This window comes from Cenococcum geophilum (assembly GCF_001692895.1).
Source record: "Cenococcum geophilum 1.58 unplaced genomic scaffold K441scaffold_7, whole genome shotgun sequence".
Taxonomy (NCBI): domain Eukaryota; kingdom Fungi; phylum Ascomycota; class Dothideomycetes; order Gloniales; family Gloniaceae; genus Cenococcum; species Cenococcum geophilum.
This window is the reverse complement of record NW_027137565.1, coordinates 1,203,170-1,221,539: the sequence shown is the minus strand read 5'-3', so window position 1 is coordinate 1,221,539 and position 18,370 is coordinate 1,203,170. Positions and strand designations below refer to the sequence as shown.

Here is an 18,370-nt window from a genome sequence, read left to right as displayed (position 1 = left end):
CCTCTAAAGCGGGAGAGGAAAAGTCTCCCTTTTAAGTAGTATATATATATAACACTAGATAATACTTATTTTATTTCTAAAATAGTTATTTTACTATAGTAACTAAAACGCCTTAATATAGGACTATACTATAGTAACTAAGACGTCTTAATAACGTCTAGTCTCTACGTATATATACTACCTTTATTATATATAATAGTAATAATAGAACGCGTTTAGGTATTTAAATTTTAAGGTAATATTACGCGATCGCCTATAAAGTACCGATCTAATATAAATTATATACCTTTTCGCCCAAAATCGCGTGCGAGGGTACTCGGGGGCGGTCGCTGCGCGACCTCGTGCGGGGTTCGTTTGCAATATTAGGGGGGGGTTGCCCTAACCTCGTAATAACCCGGGTCGTAACCGCACCAAAGCCCCCCCGATATGTGATAGATATCTAGTTGCAAATCTTCTAGACATGACTTGGTAAGTATTTTCATCGTACCCTCGTAGGTATTCTTCTAATTGAGGTAGAGGCGTACAAGAGACCTTCTACTAAGACAGCCGTATCTCTCGCTGCTAGGTTTCCATTCTCCTTTCGAAATGCTGTGTAGGCTCAAGCGTGTGGAAAACAAGTGGCAGAAATAATAAGAGAGATCCGTCCATAACTAAGGAAAAGATTTCAGTACGCATAGCTCGATTTTATCAATGTGGGATTTGCAGATCAACAGGAGAATCACATGTCACCGAAGGGTGAGTGATACAGTTATCGAAATCCTGACGAGAACGAGTTATACCCTGTATATCTTTATTCAGCCACGAGATTTGAACCGATCATGGGGCCTAACCTCCAAGCTAAGTACTGATTCCGTGCGGGAAAATCGCCTAATTCTTCCCAGGCTCGCCACGATTAGCCCTAAGTTCTTCACCGTATTGAAAACGCATTTCAAGGCGTCCGTATACTATGTAAGAGTGGAGCTAGGCTCGGGAATGCTGTGCAAAAGAGACATCTCTGCTGGTCATTTGTCCAATTTCTGAAAGGAATGTTGAAATAGCATGTGAGTAGAGCCTTACTTGCGTACTCGATGCGGGTACGGAATATACATAGTTTATATATATTTCGGTCTTTTTTCATAAATGTTATCAAACTGTCAAGCCGTCTACCCAACAAAGGCCCAAGGGAAGTGAGAGTTTATCAGGAGAAAGCCATTGGTTTTCAGATCTTGTAAAGTAAGTACACTGTTTATCGTCAAGCATATACATTAACGTCTATATTTGTAGTAGGCTCGCTCAAAGGCCATCCATATCAGAAAAGGGAAGCAGACGCTAGGCGGTTATACGGTCATACGGCTAAGGAGAGAGTGAGAAACACAAAGTCAATATACGCAACAGTGACGAGAGTTATTTCAACTGTATAACTTCGTTGACCGCCAGCATAATGCTCATTTCAGTCCTTTTCTTTTTTTTTCCCCTCGCCCTGGCTGCTCCAGCAAAAAGAGCTTCTGGGCCGACAGTTACCATTGCTGCCCCTGCAGCAACAGTAATCGGTTCTTCAACCTCTGGTGTCGACACCTTCAACGGAATCCCATTTGCGCAGCCTCCAACAGGATCACTACGACTCAAGCCTCCGCAGCCACTCACCTCGGCTCTTGGTACCGTTACAGCGACAGGCACTGCAAAAGCTTGCCCCCAATTTTTTTTCCAGGTCGACTCTAGCCTCCCTATGGACATCCTCAGCATGATTCTTGACCTTCCGATCTTCCAAACAGTGACTAATGCTGGTGAGGATTGTCTTACTATTAATGTAAACCGGCCTACTGGAACAACATCCTCTTCTAAATTACCAGTCCTGTTCTGGATATTTGGTGGCGGATTCGAGCTTGGATCTGCCTTGACGTACGATGGTGCATCTCTTGTCGCAGATTCCATCACGCAAGGGAAGCCAATCATCTTCGTAGGGGTGAATTACCGTGTTGGAGGGTTTGGATTCCTTCCTGGTTCGGAAATCCTAGCTGATGGTTCGGCGAATCTGGGTCTTTTGGACCAAAGACTTGGTCTGAAGTGGGTTGCAGACAACATTGAAGCATTTGGAGGAGATCCGGAGAAGGTTACGATATGGGGTGAATCTGCGGGAGCAATCTCCGTCTTTGACCAGATGGCACTGTATGACGGAGATAATACCTACAATGGGAAGGCATTATTCCGTGGAGGAATAATGAATTCCGGTAGTATTGTTCCAGCCGACACAGTCGATTGTCCGAAAGGACAGGGGGTCTATGATACGGTAGTCAGGAACGCAGGCTGCGCTTCTGCAAGTGATACTCTAGAGTGTCTGCGAGGTGTCGACTACACAACTTACCTCGACGCTGCGAATTCCGTTCCTGGGATCCTGGGCTATAATTCTGCAGCTTTATCTTACCTACCTCGACCTGACGGGACCGCTCTCACGGATTCTCCCGAAGTTTTGGCTGAACAAGGCAAATATGCGAAAGTCCCCTTTATCGTTGGCGACCAAGAAGATGAGGGTACCATCTTTGCATTATTTCAGTCCAACATCACCACTACAGCTGAGCTCGTGAGCTACCTCCTTAATGTAATCTTCCACGATGCTACCCAAGAAGTTATTGAGCAACTGGTTGCCTCGTACCCAGATGATGCGTCAGATGGCTCGCCATTCCGCACATCTATCTTTAATGAATGGTATCCTCAGTTCAAGCGCCTGGCAGCCATCCTCGGTGACCTCACGTTTACGCTTGCCCGCCGTGAGTTCTTAGAAATTAGCTCAGCTATCAATCCCGACGTCCCCTCTTGGTCATATCTAGCCTCATACGATTATGGGACACCTATCCTAGGCACATTCCATGGCAGTGACCTTCTTCGAGTTTTCTACGGTATCTTGCCTAATTATGCGTCTGCATCTATTCATTCGTACTACTTCTCCTTCGTTTATAACTTGGATCCAAACACCGGATCAGGCTATATGAACTGGCCGCAGTGGAGCGCAGGCCAACAGCTGATGAACTTTTATGCAACGAGTGCAACCCTTCTTGTTGATGATTTCAGGTCGGATAGTTACAATGTGATCGTGTCAAACATCGCTAGTCTTCATATTTGAGACAGGGGATAACTATGGGAATTAGGTGGTGCTTAATTACGAACTCCCTGATGCTGATGGCCTAATAATTTATTTGTTATTTAATGTCTGCTTTGCAAGATAACTTATACTTGTTGCTTCCCAGATATGTGTAGGCCTATTTTAATGATTTCATTATTGAATTGAAGGGTCGGCAATGGACACCATTGAATATCGAGACTAACATCCTGAATTACCGCCATTCCTAAGGCTACAGCTGGCAAGGCTTAATAAGCCTTCCAGGATTCTGCGCACATATAGTATATTGTTGCCGGGTTGACCTCCCCAGATTGCCGGATTAAGCGAGCACGCGAGGTGACCTGGTGACGTCGCCAAAGGATGTGACGATCAGTGTGCCTGCGTTTCGGCGTGGCGCAACAACAACAATTGCCTCAACGCTCTCTACCACAGCCATCTCTGCATCATCCACAAAAATACCCCCCGGCCTGCCATATCTCCTACTTGTATTGTCTGTCATCTAAATCACTTGCCTTGTTGTTGAGCTTGGAAATAACTCGACGTTCAAAGACTTCGGAGCTTACTTCAAACCTCCTAAACTGTTGAAAACCATCCAAGTGGTCTTGAAAGTGCCCTCGTCTTTGGAGGACACTATTTGAACTGTTTTCACCCCTCACCCAATCATATTACGGAGCCCTGGAAGCCCTTTGAACGCTGCAGTGTCCTGCTTGACAGATCAACACTCCGACCCCGGTGCAACTTGTCCGGCCAGGGCGCTTCGCCCGCAGCCAGCGAACAAAACTAGGGATGAAGAATGCGAGTAGGAGTTGGAGAGTAGTAACAGCATTGCTGTTTACTCTCCTATTTATAACAGTTCTTGCGGATGATGGCTTAGCTCAGAAACACGAGAAAGGGCGCTGTGCTATCAGGGGACACTGTGGAAGCGATGGGTTTTTGGGACCGCAACTACCATGTCCAGATAACGGATTAGCAAAGAGACCAGACGCGGAGCTCAAAGAGTCACTTGTCGATATTTGTGGAGATAAATGGTGCGACTCCGATGTCTGTTGTAATTCCGAGCAGGTAAAGTTACATTGTTGGCATAATTAAGGCACCCAGTGTACTGATATTCCGTTAGCTTGATGCATTGCAGAGCAACCTCAAGCGGGCAGAGAGCCTTATTGCAGCATGTCCGGCCTGCAAGGAGAACTTCTTTAATCTCTTTTGCACATTTACGTGCTCCCCCGACCAGTCACTTTTCATCAACGTTACAGATACAAAAGCAATAGGAGACAAGTTCATCGTTACAGAGTTGGATCATTTGGTTTCGAATGAATATGGGTCCGAGTTCTATAACAGCTGCAAAGATGTTAAATTTGGTGCTACAAATGGAAAGGCTATGGACTTCATCGGAGGAGGCGCAAAGGATTTTACGCTATTCCTCAAGTTCCTTGGGGACAAAAAGTTCCTTGGTAGCCCGTTCCAGATGAACTTCCCGAGACCAGATGCTACGAAATACCCGGATATGACACCGATGAACAAGACCGTTAGGAGTTGCAACGATACTGATGAAACTTATCGTTGTGCTTGCGTGGATTGCGCCGGATCCTGCCCAGATTTGCCGGAGCTTACTAAAAGCAAGCAGTGCTACGTAGGACTTCTCCCGTGCCTCTCATTCGCGGTTATCGTCGTCTATTCAGTATTCATTGGACTTCTTGTCCTTGCTGTTTCTGGTCATGTCGCCCGCCAAAGGCACACCAAACACAAAAACGATCGCTTGCGGCTTCTTCAGGACCCCGACCCAAGTGATGATGAAGATGAGGGTGATATGGTTCACAGCGTCGGAATGTTGGATAGACCTACTAAACACTACTTCTTGAACACCGCATGTGACAAAGCTTTCAGTAGACTGGGCTATGTCTGCGCTCGTTTTCCAGCTATCACAATTTTTACCAGCATACTGGTGGTTGTCTTGATGAGCTTGGGATGGCTTAGATTCGCTGTGGAAACCGACCCGGTCCGTTTATGGGTTGCTCCGAACTCTGCCGCAGCGGAGGAGAAAGCATTTTTCGACTCAGAATTCGGGCCTTTCTTTCGCGCAGAGCAAGCTTTCCTTGTGAATGACACAGGCAGAAATGGTCCTGGACCTGTCTTAAGCTACGAGACTCTAGGCTGGTGGTTTGATGTCGAAACTCGTGTTCAACGTCTTAAATCTCTCGACAACGGGGCCACATTACATGTAGGCTGGTGGTTTGATGTCGAAACTCGTGTTCAACGTCTTAAATCTCTCGACAACGGGGCCACATTACATGTAGGCTGGTGGTTTGATGTCGAAACTCGTGTTCAACGTCTTAAATCTCTCGACAACGGGGCCACATTACATGATGTCTGTTTTAGGCCCATTGGGGACGACTGTGTAGTTCAGTCGGTCACAGGATACTTCCAAGGGGATTTCTCCAAAGTTCCCCAGAAATGGCAAACTAAACTACAGAATTGTGCAGATGAGCCAGTCGGTTGTTTACCAACATTCCAGCAACCCCTAGATCCCAAAATGATTTTCGGAAGCTGGAACAAAAGTATTGTCGATGCTGAAGCTCTTATTGTTACCTGGGTTGTGAACAATTTTGCGGAAGGCACTACAGAACTGCAACGGGCAATGGACTGGGAGGACAGCCTCAAAAACTTGATGATCGCTGTTCAAGCTGAAGCAAAGGATAGAGGCCTGAGACTTTCCTTTATGACAGAAGTTAGCTTGGAGCAAGAGCTGAACAAATCGACGAATACCGATGCGAAAATTGTCGTAATAAGCTACGTAATCATGTTCCTATACGCATCTCTCGCGCTCGGATCGACAACTCTTGTGGCTACCTCGATTCTCCATAACCCAGCAAACGCTCTCGTCCAATCAAAATTCATGCTTGGCGTGGTCGGTATTTTGATTGTCCTTATGTCGGTATCTGCATCAGTGGGCCTATTTTCCGCGGCTGGCATCAAAGTTACCCTGATCATCGCCGAAGTCATTCCATTCCTGGTCCTGGCTGTTGGAGTCGATAACATCTTCCTGATTGTCCACGAATTTGAACGTGTGAATGTCAGCCATCCCGAAGGCAGCGTAGCGGAGCGCGTTGGAAGAGCTCTAGGGCGGATGGGGCCGAGTATCCTCCTTTCGGCGACAACTGAGACCGCTGCTTTTGCGCTTGGAGCCGCAGTTGGCATGCCGGCAGTCCGTAACTTCGCAGCTTACGCGGCTGGCGCTGTATTCATTAATGCCTTATTACAAGTCACCATGTTCATTGCTGTCCTAGCTCTAAATCAACGTCGAGTAGAGGCAAACCGAGCAGATTGCTTTCCGTGTGTCCGCGTCCGACGCGCTGATTCAGGCTACATCAACGGAGGTATTGGTCAGGGTGTTGACGAAGAAGGTAGCCTTCAGCGCTTCATTCGCAAGACCTATGCCCCTGCTCTGCTTGGGAAGAAGACCAAAGTCGCCATTATCACGATCTTCCTTGGGTTCTTCACTGCGAGTCTTGGACTTTTCCCAAAGGTAGAGTTGGGTTTGGATCAGCGAATCGCCATCCCAAGTGACTCGTACCTCATTCAGTACTTCAACGACCTCTACGAGTATTTCGATGCAGGTCCTCCAGTGTACTTTGTCACAAGGGAATTGAATGTAACTCAACGAGAGCATCAGCAAGAACTCTGTGCTCGTTTTGCAACTTGTGAAGAGGCATCCTTAGCCAATATCTTGGAGCAAGAGAGAAAGAGACCAGAAGCCTCCTACATTGCTACCTCGGCTGCTAACTGGCTGGATGACTTCTTTTATTGGTTGAAGCCTTCAAATGACAAATGCTGTGTTGATAAAAGCGGTGATAAAAATACGACATGTTTCAAGGACCGTAACCCTCCTTGGAACTTCACTCTCTCCGGTATGCCGGAAGGCGAAGAATTTATCTCTTACCTCTCCCGCTGGATTGAAGCGCCTACCTCGAGTGATTGCGCTCTCGGTGGGGCAGCGGCGTACGGCAATGCTCTTGTAATTGACAAAGAGCGACTTACAATCCCGGCGTCCCATTTCCGTACCTCTCACACGCGCCTTCGTAGCCAACGTGACTACATTGGCGCCTACAAAGCAGCTCGTCGCATTGCATCTACCATCTCTGAACGTACTAGCGCTTCCGTATTTGCCTACTCTAAATTCTATATTTTCTTCGACCAGTATATCTCCATCGTGCGCCTTTCTGGCGCTCTTATCGGTTCTGCTCTTGCCATGATCCTTCTCGTAACTACCACCCTCCTTGGCTCCTTGCAAACTGGCCTTATTGTTACCCTCACTGTTGCTATGACTATCACCGACATCATTGGTACCATGGCTTTGGTCAATGTCTCCCTGAATGCTGTCTCTCTAGTTAACCTGATTATCAGTGTGGGCATCTCTGTCGAATTCTGTGCACACGTCGCCCGTGCTTTCACTTTCCCGTCGCGAACTGTTATGGAGCGTGCGCCTCGAAATAAGTTCCGAGCAAGAGATGCACGCGCTTGGACAGCGTTGGTGAATGTAGGCGGAAGCGTCTTTAGCGGTATCACCATCACGAAGTTGTTAGGAGTTTGCGTGCTTGCATTTACGCGGAGTAAAATTTTTGAGATCTACTATTTCAGAGTATGGTTGGCACTGGTGGTGTGGGCAGCAACACATGCGCTTATATTCTTGCCGGTAGCGTTGAGCTTGTTTGGAGGAACAGGTATGCTTATTTTCTCAGTCTTTACCTGCATATGTTTCTGCTGCGGCGTATTACAATGATAGTATGGCTAACATATCTTGCAGGCTACGTCGACCCAGAGTCGGATGGCGGCTTAGAGCAGGATCTTAGGTCGAGGCAGTATCCTGCATTACTGAACGACGATGATTACGAGGATGACTCGGACGAGTAGAGAAGAGAACTAGGCAATGTAGTTGTTCAGTCCTGTACTTTTAGGCTTAGAATGCAAGAAATTTCATCGGAATGTAAATGGCGATTCGTAGTTTTTCGTCTTTTTAATTAGTCTTTTTGCTATGTCCAAGCCTCATTCTTGGGGGACCGCCGCTTCTTTTGCCGCTCTAGACCATCCGTCTGCTCTATCCCATTTCTAGTCTTGATATTGTCACCTGTTACATCTCCCTCTCCACAACATGCAAACTTTCGTAACAAAAAAAAAACCATGGCCACAATCCAAACCCAGCAGAAAGCCCTAAGCTGTCTCTCCCAAAACACTTCCCGTAACATTTCAGAGCAAGCGTAACCCCGAATGCCTCTCGCTAAACGCCTAAGCAGATGACCATGCTTGCCAATGCAATTTGTGAAACAAGAGGATGCAGCTAACGAAATAGAAAAAAGCGAGGCAAAGGGAACCAGGCGTAGAATTATCAGACCAAAAAAAGGCATGAGAAGATAAGAAAAGGTTAGAAAACATATCACGACGCCCCTTCGACCTGATCGGCCCAGCTCTTCCCCGCCGCAGGCGACGGAAGGCCGAAACTGTCCTGCTTCCGCGGTGGAGCGGGCCGAGGTTCCTCTCCTGCTCTCACTGCAGCAGGTTGAGATGTCGTACTTGTGGTGGGGTTCTTGTTGGTTGCTTTGCCCTTGATGGGAAAATCGAGGACCTTGGGCTGTGAGACGGTGCTGGTAGTCTCTTTTGCAGCCGTAGCAGCTGGGAGATCAGGGAAGTCGGATGCTGACGGCGGTTTCTGTGATTGAGCGGGTGCTGCGGAGCGCGGGGTGTTGTTGTGGTCGCCTCTCCCACCACGCCGCCCACCTCTTCCGCGGCCCCGGCCTCTCCCACGCTCGCCTCCGCGATGCGGTGGTGTACTCGGTGGCGCATTATCCTCCTCCGCTACCTCTCCGCGTGGCGCATTGCTACCTACGCCACCGACCACACCCCCAAACGCTCCTCTCATGTTCCCCACTCTCTTCTCATCGCCTGTACCGCCGAACCCCTCCTCCTTCTCAAAATCCCACTCGCGGCCGCCGACAGCTTCCAGCTTGCGCTGCCGATTCTTCTCGCGCTCGCCCATCATCTGTGCGCGGTTCTGGCGGTCCACTTTCTGGCGGGCCTGCATCTGCTTCCGCTTCTCTGCGCTCTGCTGCGCGGCTTGCGCTTCGCGTGCCTCAAAGGATGCGAGATCAGCTTCAGCGCGCGCGTGTGCGGCCGTCAGGAGCGAGTTCTTCAGCGAGATGGACGCCATTTTCTCCGAGAGCTCCGCTTCGGTGAGTTTGGTCTACACGGGGTAGGGTTAGCAAGACTTGTTCGCGAGCGTAGCGGCTTCGTCTATTGAATTTAATGTGCAAGAGAAGGGCGTCCAGAGGGGATACACACCCGTTTTACACCACCAGTCCCGCTACGGTCCCCGCGCACCGCGCCTTCTTTATGCGGTGTCTGCGGCGGCTTCGCCGTTTCTGCCGCTGTGCCGTCGGCCTCGCTATTCTCATTCGCAGCGCCTTCTGGAGCCACAGCTGCTGCGGGGCCTGTGGGGATGGGAGCCTGCGCCCCGCCCCTCCGCCCTCCGCGTCCTCGTCCCCCGCGGTGTCCGTCTCGTCCCCGAGCACTGTTCGCAGGGCCTTGGGGTGCGGTTGGAGGAGCGGCGGAGGGTGCGGGTGCGGGCGCGGGTGCAGGCGTAGGGCTCGCCTCGACAACGGGTTCGGGGATGGGCGTGAAGTCGTCGTCGAAAAAGAGGTCATCGGGGGCGCGAGTTTGGGCGAATTCGTCCATGGCGGGGTCGTAGGCCATGTCGTCGGTCTGTGAATGCAAAACATGTTAGAGTCCTAGTAAATCCAGCTTGGGGGGAGACGGAGACTGTACTCTGTACTCTGAAGTGCTTTCTACAAGTGCAGATTCTGGTATTGGTGCCGGTTGCTGTGTCGTTGCTGGTTCAGGCTTGGATGGTTCTTGTTGCGGGGGTGTCGGTGGGGATTTGGAGGTTTCAGAGGCCCACCGTGAAGACTTCATCTTTGCAAGTTAAGCGAAATGGAGGGAGGAATCTGGTATGAATTGTTAGCTTTATAGTAAGAATGTAGTGAAGAACTATTTCGTCTCGAATAGATGGTGAATGAGGCTTGCCAGTGGTTTGTGGAGGTAAGTTCGCCTAATGCCGATGAGGAAGGCGGTGAACATGCCGTCAGGGGTGAGGGTTCTGGACTTCAACACCAGAAACTTGTATCTTGAGCCAAAACATCGGCGATTCGTTGCAGCGCCTAGCTAGTTTACATGTATTCGGTAGCTCCGGTATCGTATATGGATGGCTTGGTAGAAATTGTGGTATTGGGCGAGTCGTTTATCGTTATATCCCCCCTCCACTTACTCCGAACCAGCTCGGAATTAGGATGCCGGCCGGACGTCGCGTCACCTAAACATATATAATAATAATATTATTATCATACACCCCCTAAATGATACGCGTACACCCCCCAATTGATATGCATACCCGTGGCGTTTTGATTTTCGTAGACTCAACCAACACCACTTAGCCAGCTAAGTGGCTGCCAGCACGGTGCACAGCCCAGCAAGGAACCCAGAAAATCACGATATATTCACTACTTCTTTTATAAGGCCCTCGTCGTACTATAATTCCGTTGGCCTTATTGTAGGCCCTTATCCCTTGCACCGTCAAATCCGTGTTCAAGGTGGTGGCACGTGCTTAGCCAATTATATTGCTGGCAGTGTGGCCAAAAATTACGATAAGCGAATTGAAATAAATCGATATCCGATAATCCGATATCCGATATCGATTTATTTTAATTCGCTTATTATAATATATATTAAATCGCACACTTTAAAATCTCTACTATAGTAACTATAGCTTTAGAGACTAATCTTAAGTCTTCTTTTCCTAAGGTTACATCTAAAACTATATTATCTATTTAATTAACTTTAAAATCTTAAAAGAATTAGTTTAATATTTATGATTTCTGTTATATAGCACCAAAAGGAGAAGAGCGTAACTCTTATGGAAGATTACTCTATTTCTGTAATTAATGCGATTATAAAGTAGGCTTAATAATAAACTTCTAGGGTTACTACTTATCCTAGTATAGGATTTAGATTAAACTATATGGAAAGAATTATTATATGGGAGAAGCAGCTAAAGCATTATAATTAGTCTTTAATAAGCTACGGCTTAAAAACCATAATCTTAATAATAAAAGGACAACGATAGCCATACACCCCCTAAATGATACGCGTACACCCCCCAATTGATACGCATACACCCCCTACCTCATTTGGTTTAGATGCATCCTCATTAAGTTAGATGCTCCCTCATTAAGTTAGAGTATCACGTGCGTTTGACTTGTTTGCGTCTGCATCACGAAAATCAAAGTATGCGCCATGTAGGTTTTATAACTGCAATATCACGATCATGTCTTAATTTTAGTTATAGTATAAGTAGTAGAGTCAAAATTGGAACGCGCCAAAGTCGATTAATTGGATTGCGCGGTGCTTTATAAGGCGTCGCGTAAACTAATTTGCGTGCTGCTACCTCTGCTGCCTCCGCGCCCACACCCGCGCCCACGCATGCGCCTGTTAGGACCTAAAATAACAACTCTACTTCGCATCTAAGAGCTTGCAATTATAGAGCGTCGCGGCAGTTAGCTAATTAACTCTATAACCTGCTTTATAATTACTAATCGCGTTAACAGATCTACTCGTAAAGAGCCTTTAGCATTTGAACGAAATACTAGGGCTTATACTTTGGTTTTCGCGATCAGGCGCAAACAAGTCAAACGCACGTGATACTCTAACTTAATGAGGGAGTATCTAACTTAATGAGGATGCATCTAAACCAAATGAGGTAGGGGGTGTATGCGTATCAATTGGGGGGTGTACGCGTATCATTTAGGGGGTGTATGGCTATCGTTGTCCTAATAAAATCCTTAGAGAAGTAATTAATAAAAAGGTTATTAAGATAACTTTTCTTAATCTTATTATTATACAAAATCTCTCTTTCCGAATTGTTTAAAGTTAAGAGTTTTAGACATTTTATTATGCTCTTAATTAATAAGCTGTTAAAATACTTCCTACTTCTTATATAACCCTTGTTTAAAAGGTAAGAGCCAAGTTTATCCTTAATAAGGATATATATAACGGGTTATTTAATCCGTAATTACGTAAATCTATCTTAGTATAGATATCTGGATATCTCTAAGTAATAACCTTTATCTTATAGTCTGCGGCCATTTTATTAATATAGAAGAATGTATTCGCAATATCCTACTTACTCTACCTTAGGTAGTAGGCTATAGCAAAGAGCATTAATGGCTTACTCTTCTTTTAGTTTTATAAGATTTTAGTATTATATAACAAATTAGAGCAATTATTAAAGACAATTCTAGTATAAACGATACGCTCTATTATACAATTAGCACCTACCTTTTAGAGTATAAGAAGATTTGTAACCGACTACCAAGGCTCGCATTACCTTATGTCACGGCACTGACCTAACGCATACTGTTTCATACTGTCTCGTACTATTTCCTACTATTAGCTAGCCCACCACTAGTACCTTGGCAGCCGGCCCTACTATTTATATATAATACTCCATCTCTACCCTCTTCTCCTCTTTATACCACAACGTAGTTATTTAGTCTACTTTATTGCAGCACTGTAATAGTTTATGGTATCTCTAATTGCATCCTATCGCAATCTTTATTTTTCCCAGTCTACTATCTCCGTTTTCCTAGTATAATCGCGACCTAGCGTAACTAATAACACTATACTATAGTCCCAGACAATCTTAGCATAGTCTTAATATAGCCTTAGTATAGTCTTAGCAACCTTAGTATTATAGTCAGCCTTATAAGATTCCAATTACCTTACCTAGATCTCTTAGAATGGGCGACTATAATATAGACGACGTCCCACTAACAAACCCTCGTGAAGCGCTCGCCCGCCTCCTTAACACCTCCTACACTAATATCGCCTAGGCGATTAGGAACAGTCCTAAATACCTAAAGGACCTTAATATAGTAGGAACCTTTTAGCAACTCTCTATATATATAGCTTTCTTAACTAGTATTAAGAACGGCCTTTAAGCCGTCTATAGCGAAGGCCAAGCTATAAAGTCTTAACTTAAAAAAGCTTAACACAGAATTAACTCCCTTAAGATACTTAAACTATATATTAAGTAATACGAATAGTAAGCCCTTATATACACCAAGACTATATAAAACTTAAGCTCCTAGATTACTATACTTACTAAAACTATTACCGACAAGAACCCTACTACTAGCTCCCCTCTTTTAACTAAGCCCCGTAGAAAAAAGCGTAAAGTAAAAAATCTAACCCTATTTAATAGCAAGGGATCACTAATTAAAAAGTAAGAAAAATTTAAAATATAGGAAATAAAAATCTAAGGCGTTTTCCAGAGGGATATAAAGTGCTTTAAGACCCTAATAGACGAAATCCTCTATATATTAGATATACTAATAAATAAGGCTTATAACTATATTAAATATAGCCTTAATACGCTACGTATATACCCGAATAACCTAAGTAAATAGACCTTTTCTAACCGAGAGTCTATGTTTATATATATAAGAGGATATTATAAGACTATAGATATAACCTAAGCGACTAAAAATAAGTTAGATACCTTAAGCTAAGGTAAGCGTAACTACTGGTCCTAGAAAGTAGAGCTTAATAAGTTAATAATTAAAGTAAACAAAACCAAGGAATAAAAAGTGGATTTACTTAAGAAGAATATTTCCTCTAAGATAAAGGACCTAGCCCTTACCCTTAGCTATAAGATCGGTAATACTGACTATAAAGGCTAGAGTAAGTAGATAGATATATTTACTTATAACCTATAGAACTATACCTATTATACTAAGTTAAATACTACTAAGCTAAGTGCCGCTGGCGGCTATTAACCTATATTATTATAGAATAACCTAATAGACCTAGACGCCGTTAAGTTTAGCAGCGGTAGTAATAGCCTCCCTAATAACGTTTAAAGATATTATATAAATAACAGACTCTATATAGCGTGTGGTTAACCTAGCTACTAAAAAGATACTTACGACCTTTAGCAAAACCTAAATTCCCTTCTAATACTACCACGTTAACCCCCCCCTAGCCGCAGCGGATTCTTTAATAGAGGGAATAGTAATTAAGGCGGTAACCGCGGATAAGGACGTGGGTTTAGATACAGAAACCTACCCCTATAATTCCCTTCCCTAATATAGCCCTAGCTAATAGTCCTATACGCAAACTATAGATAAATACTCTATATTACTACTAACCGCAAGACCGGCTATATTATTGGCGAAGTACCCCCTAGTATATATACCATCAGAGACTAATACGTTAGGATATACTAGCTAAAACTACAGCTACTAGCTAAGCCTTACAACGCAGCCATTAAAAGGCTAACCCTTAGACTAAGTTACCTTTAAGGGTTAAAACTATACGGGGAGGAGGATAAAAGAATTAGATTTATACTACTAGATTAATTAAATCTTATTCTAAGCCAGCTGCTATTTAATCTTAGAACAGTAAACAATAATAGAAATTCCATCCTTATTTAGACTTACCTTTTCTTACTACGTAACCTACTCCTAGAAGTTCTTATTAAAATAGTAAGCCTTATTAATAGTAATAGTATAGCACTAGCGTTTGCAAACAAAAACTCGCTTATAAAAAAGTATAATATTATAATAAAAAGACTCCTAGTTCTAAAACCACTCCGCCTTACTAACGGACTTTAATCTAGCTTTATTACCCATTACTTTACAGTAAAAATAACAATCGGCCACTATATAAAATCTATACTTTTTTATATTATAAAGTTATCACCCTTAATACTAGTAATTCTTAGAATGCCCTAGCTTAAAAAGCATAACCTAAGTATAAACTTCCCCGTTTTAGGGCTTAAGTTTAACTCTAATTACTATACCTATAACTGTCTCCTATAGTATATCCCTAATTATAACCGAGTAGCACTATACGGACATATTATACGGCCAACGCTTAGATACTATTAGCTAATAGTAAAAGAGATACCTAATACTAGTAAGCTAATATATACAGTAAACAAAATAGAGATTCTAGAAGACTGGACTACCGCCCTACCCCTAAGAAATACTATCCCGCCCCTAAGAATATAAACACCACTAAAACTATAAGTCCCCCGTATACACCCGCTTAACCTAGGCTAGCTAATAAAATACCTAACTCTAAGTCATTTACTATATGTATATATAACCACATATATAATAGCTAAAGGCGTTATAACTAAAACCAAAACCAGAGTAATTAAGACCTCCCCCCTATAACGCCTAACCTTATATCTATCTCCCACGCATACCGTATAGGGCCACTACTATGTTTTTACCCCCTAGGGCCGACCGAGCTATACTAGCCTAGCCGTAGCACTAGAGAACTAAACACGCCCCAAACTAGACGATATTAGATACACTTATACCGTTAATTTTACCCAGTTCTATAAATAAAAAGGCGTAAAAGTAATAAGGATCTATATAGCGGAGCTAGTAGAACTAGTTAAATAAGAAAAATACTAATAGTTGCTTAAAGAGCTACCTATAGGCCTAATAGAAGTACTAAACCTATTAGAAAAGTCTTTCCGCCGGCTAGTAGAGGGCAATTATATAATAGAAGAAGCCCGTAAAGCGCTACCCCCTTATTTTTATAATTTCCTTAAGATAAACCTAAAAACTAAGCCTAAGTCTCTACGCTAGAAGATAGTTAACACTAATATTAAAAAATTCCTAAAAGGCAAACTAGGATTAACCTAAGAAGATATTTTATAACGCTTACTAAAGGAGTTCCGCAAATATATTAAGCACTTTCTCCTTAAAAACGCAGATAAGCTGCCCCCTTACTAACTATAGGACTATAAAATTAAGATTATCTCCGGAAACTAGGCCCTATACTATAAAAATAGACCACTCTTACCTACTAAACTTAGGTATATAAAAAAGTGGATTAATAAGATGCTAGATAAGGGTTTTATCCGCGAATTAACCTTACTAGCTGCCGTACTACTCCTCCTCACTGCTAAGCCTAGTAGCGGTATGTAAATCTACTATAACTACTAAGGCCTAAATATAGTTACTATTAAAAATTAGTACCTACTACTACTAATCTATAAGACACTTAATGCACTTTATAGTGCTAAGTATTTTACTAAACTTAATATAATTGCTACGTTTAACCGAATCCGGATTATAAAGGGCTATAAGTAGCTTATAGCATTTATTACCTAGTTCGGACTCTATAAGATACTAGTTATACTATTTAGCCTCTATAACGCACCCGCTACGTTTTAAAACTATATTAATTATATCTTATATAACGCCTTTAACAACTACTATACTGCCTATCTTAATAACGTCCTTATCTTTTCTAAAATACATACCGAGCATACTAAGTATATAAATAAAGTTATCCAAAAACTCGGTAATACTAGACTTTAGATTAATATTAATAAGTCTAAGTTCTACTCTACTAAAATAAAATACCTTGGCTTAATTATCTTAACTAATAGTATAACTATAGACCCTAAGAAGGTATAGGCCTTATAGGAATAAAAGGACCCAATATTAATTAAAAAACTATAACAATTTCTTGGCTTCGCGAACTTTTATTAACAATTTATTTAAGGCTACTTTACTATTGCTACACCTATAACAAAACTCCTAAAGAAGGACATTAAATAGCTATAGGGACTAGAATAAATCAAATCGTTTAAGGCCCTTAAGGGAGCTTTTACCTTAGCACTAGTACTAGCATACTATAACTATATAAAGAAGACAGTGGTAGAGATAGATATATTAAATTAGGCTTCTAGCGGAGTCCTTTCCTAATATAATAATAACGGTAAATTAAAACTGGTCGCATTCTTCTCCGTAAGGCACTTTGCGCTAAAGTATAATTATAAGATCTGTAGTAAAGAACTCTTAGCTATTATTAAGGCATTAGAGAAATAGTATCCTAAGCTATAAGGGACTAAGGAGCTGTTTAAAATTATTACCAACTATAAGAACCTATAGACGTTTATAACTACTAAGTAGCTAAATTAACGCTAAGTTTGGTAAGCAGAGTTCCTTTTATAGTTTAACTTTGTAATTATATATAAACCTAGTAATAAAGCCACGCTCCCTAACGCCCTAAGCTAGCTACTAGGAATAAGGCCTAAGGACGCTAATAATAAACACCTCCGCTACTAAGCCTAAGTCGTTATACCGCCCTAGAAAATTAACCCTATAATTTTAGAAGAATTACTATATAAGTCCTATAACTCTAATAATACGGAGTTTATAGCCGCTCTAGACCCTAAAATAGCTAAAAAGTTACTAGATAAGTTAATTTAGTTAGGATACTAGGAGAACAAACTTATAAGAGATATAATAGCGGCCCTATATAATTAAAAAGCTCGCTATTAGCTAAAGAAGATTAGAAAATTACTCTATTATAATAAGTTAGAATATAGTATTATTAACGAGCAGATCTACTTCCGCTAACGCCTTTTTATCCCTAACGCCCTAAACCTCCGCCTAAAAGTTATCTATCGCTCTTATAGCAGCGGCCCCACTAATTACCCCAGCCGGGTTAAAACCCTTAACCTCTTAAACTAAATATACTAGTGGCTAGGAATCTCCTAATTTACGGCTACCTTTATTAAAGACTATACCCTATACTTTTATACTAAGACCCCCTATTCTACCCTGCCTAGTTTTTTAAAGCTACTAGAACTACCCGCTCGCCTATAAACCGATATTTTAATTAACTATATTACAACGCTGCTGGTATGCTAACGCTATAGTAAGGTATATAAATATATCCTTATTATTATAGACCGCCTAACTAAAATATAATACCTCGTTTTAGTAATAGGACTCTTAATAGAGAAGCTAGTTAATAGCTTTATTAATAATATATATAAGCTTTACGGTGCACTAAGTATGATTATCTTTAATCGCGGTATATAATTTATTAGCGACTTCTAGCAATAACTAAGTAAACGCCTTAAAACAACCCTAAGACTAAGCTTAGCCTAGTACCTAGAAATAGACGGCTAAACTAAAATTATCAACACTGCCGTAAATAAGTACCTTTATGCTTTTATTAGCTTTATATAGAATAACTAGGTTAACTACCTACCGCTTACTAAGTTTGCTATAAATAACTAAGTTAACGAAAGTATAAGCATCTCCCTGTTTTTTATAAACTATAGCTTTAACCCTTACCTTGGAATTAAGCCTACTAGCCCCTACCTACTAATACTATTAGCATAAGTAAAGAAGGAGT

At 42.6% G+C, this 18,370-nt stretch overlaps 4 protein-coding genes across 4 annotated transcripts; 3 read left to right on the top strand and 1 right to left on the bottom strand.

The window, feature by feature from the left end:
* The first annotated feature begins 415 nt into the window (after positions 1-415).
* Positions 416-1,106, top strand: K441DRAFT_654300 (uncharacterized protein). Its single transcript, XM_067647669.1, has 2 exons — positions 416-468; positions 517-1,106. Exon 2 carries the CDS (start codon positions 691-693, stop codon positions 1,018-1,020), a length of 330 nt encoding a protein of 109 aa, XP_067507765.1. The 5' UTR covers positions 416-468; positions 517-690; the 3' UTR covers positions 1,021-1,106.
* Positions 1,107-1,306: 200 nt separating this feature from the next.
* K441DRAFT_629203 (putative extracellular lipase) lies at positions 1,307-3,158 on the top strand. Its single transcript, XM_067646220.1, has one exon. The coding sequence runs from the start codon at positions 1,421-1,423 to the stop codon at positions 3,095-3,097; it is 1,677 nt and encodes a 558-aa protein (XP_067507764.1). The 5' UTR covers positions 1,307-1,420; the 3' UTR covers positions 3,098-3,158.
* A 722-nt stretch (positions 3,159-3,880) lies between these two features.
* Positions 3,881-8,002, top strand: K441DRAFT_543393 (multidrug efflux transporter AcrB transmembrane domain-containing protein; the record flags this gene model as incomplete). Its single annotated transcript, XM_067642733.1, has 4 exons — positions 3,881-4,156; positions 4,212-5,268; positions 5,389-7,812; positions 7,896-8,002. The coding sequence occupies 4 exons, from the start codon at positions 3,881-3,883 to the stop codon at positions 8,000-8,002; spliced, it is 3,864 nt and encodes a 1,287-aa protein (XP_067507763.1).
* A 520-nt stretch (positions 8,003-8,522) lies between these two features.
* On the bottom strand, positions 8,523-9,835 carry K441DRAFT_674389 (uncharacterized protein; the record flags this gene model as incomplete). Its single annotated transcript, XM_067650751.1, has 2 exons — positions 8,523-9,326; positions 9,425-9,835. 2 exons carry the CDS (start codon positions 9,833-9,835, stop codon positions 8,523-8,525), a joined length of 1,215 nt encoding a protein of 404 aa, XP_067507762.1.
* Positions 9,836-18,370: the final 8,535 nt, after the last annotated feature.

Coding starts and splice junctions, on each gene's coding strand:
- K441DRAFT_654300 (XM_067647669.1), top strand. CDS start 691: ATGTGGGATTTGCAGATCAACAGGAGAATCACATGTCACCGAAGGGTG.
- K441DRAFT_629203 (XM_067646220.1), top strand. CDS start 1,421: ATGCTCATTTCAGTCCTTTTCTTTTTTTTTCCCCTCGCCCTGGCTGCT.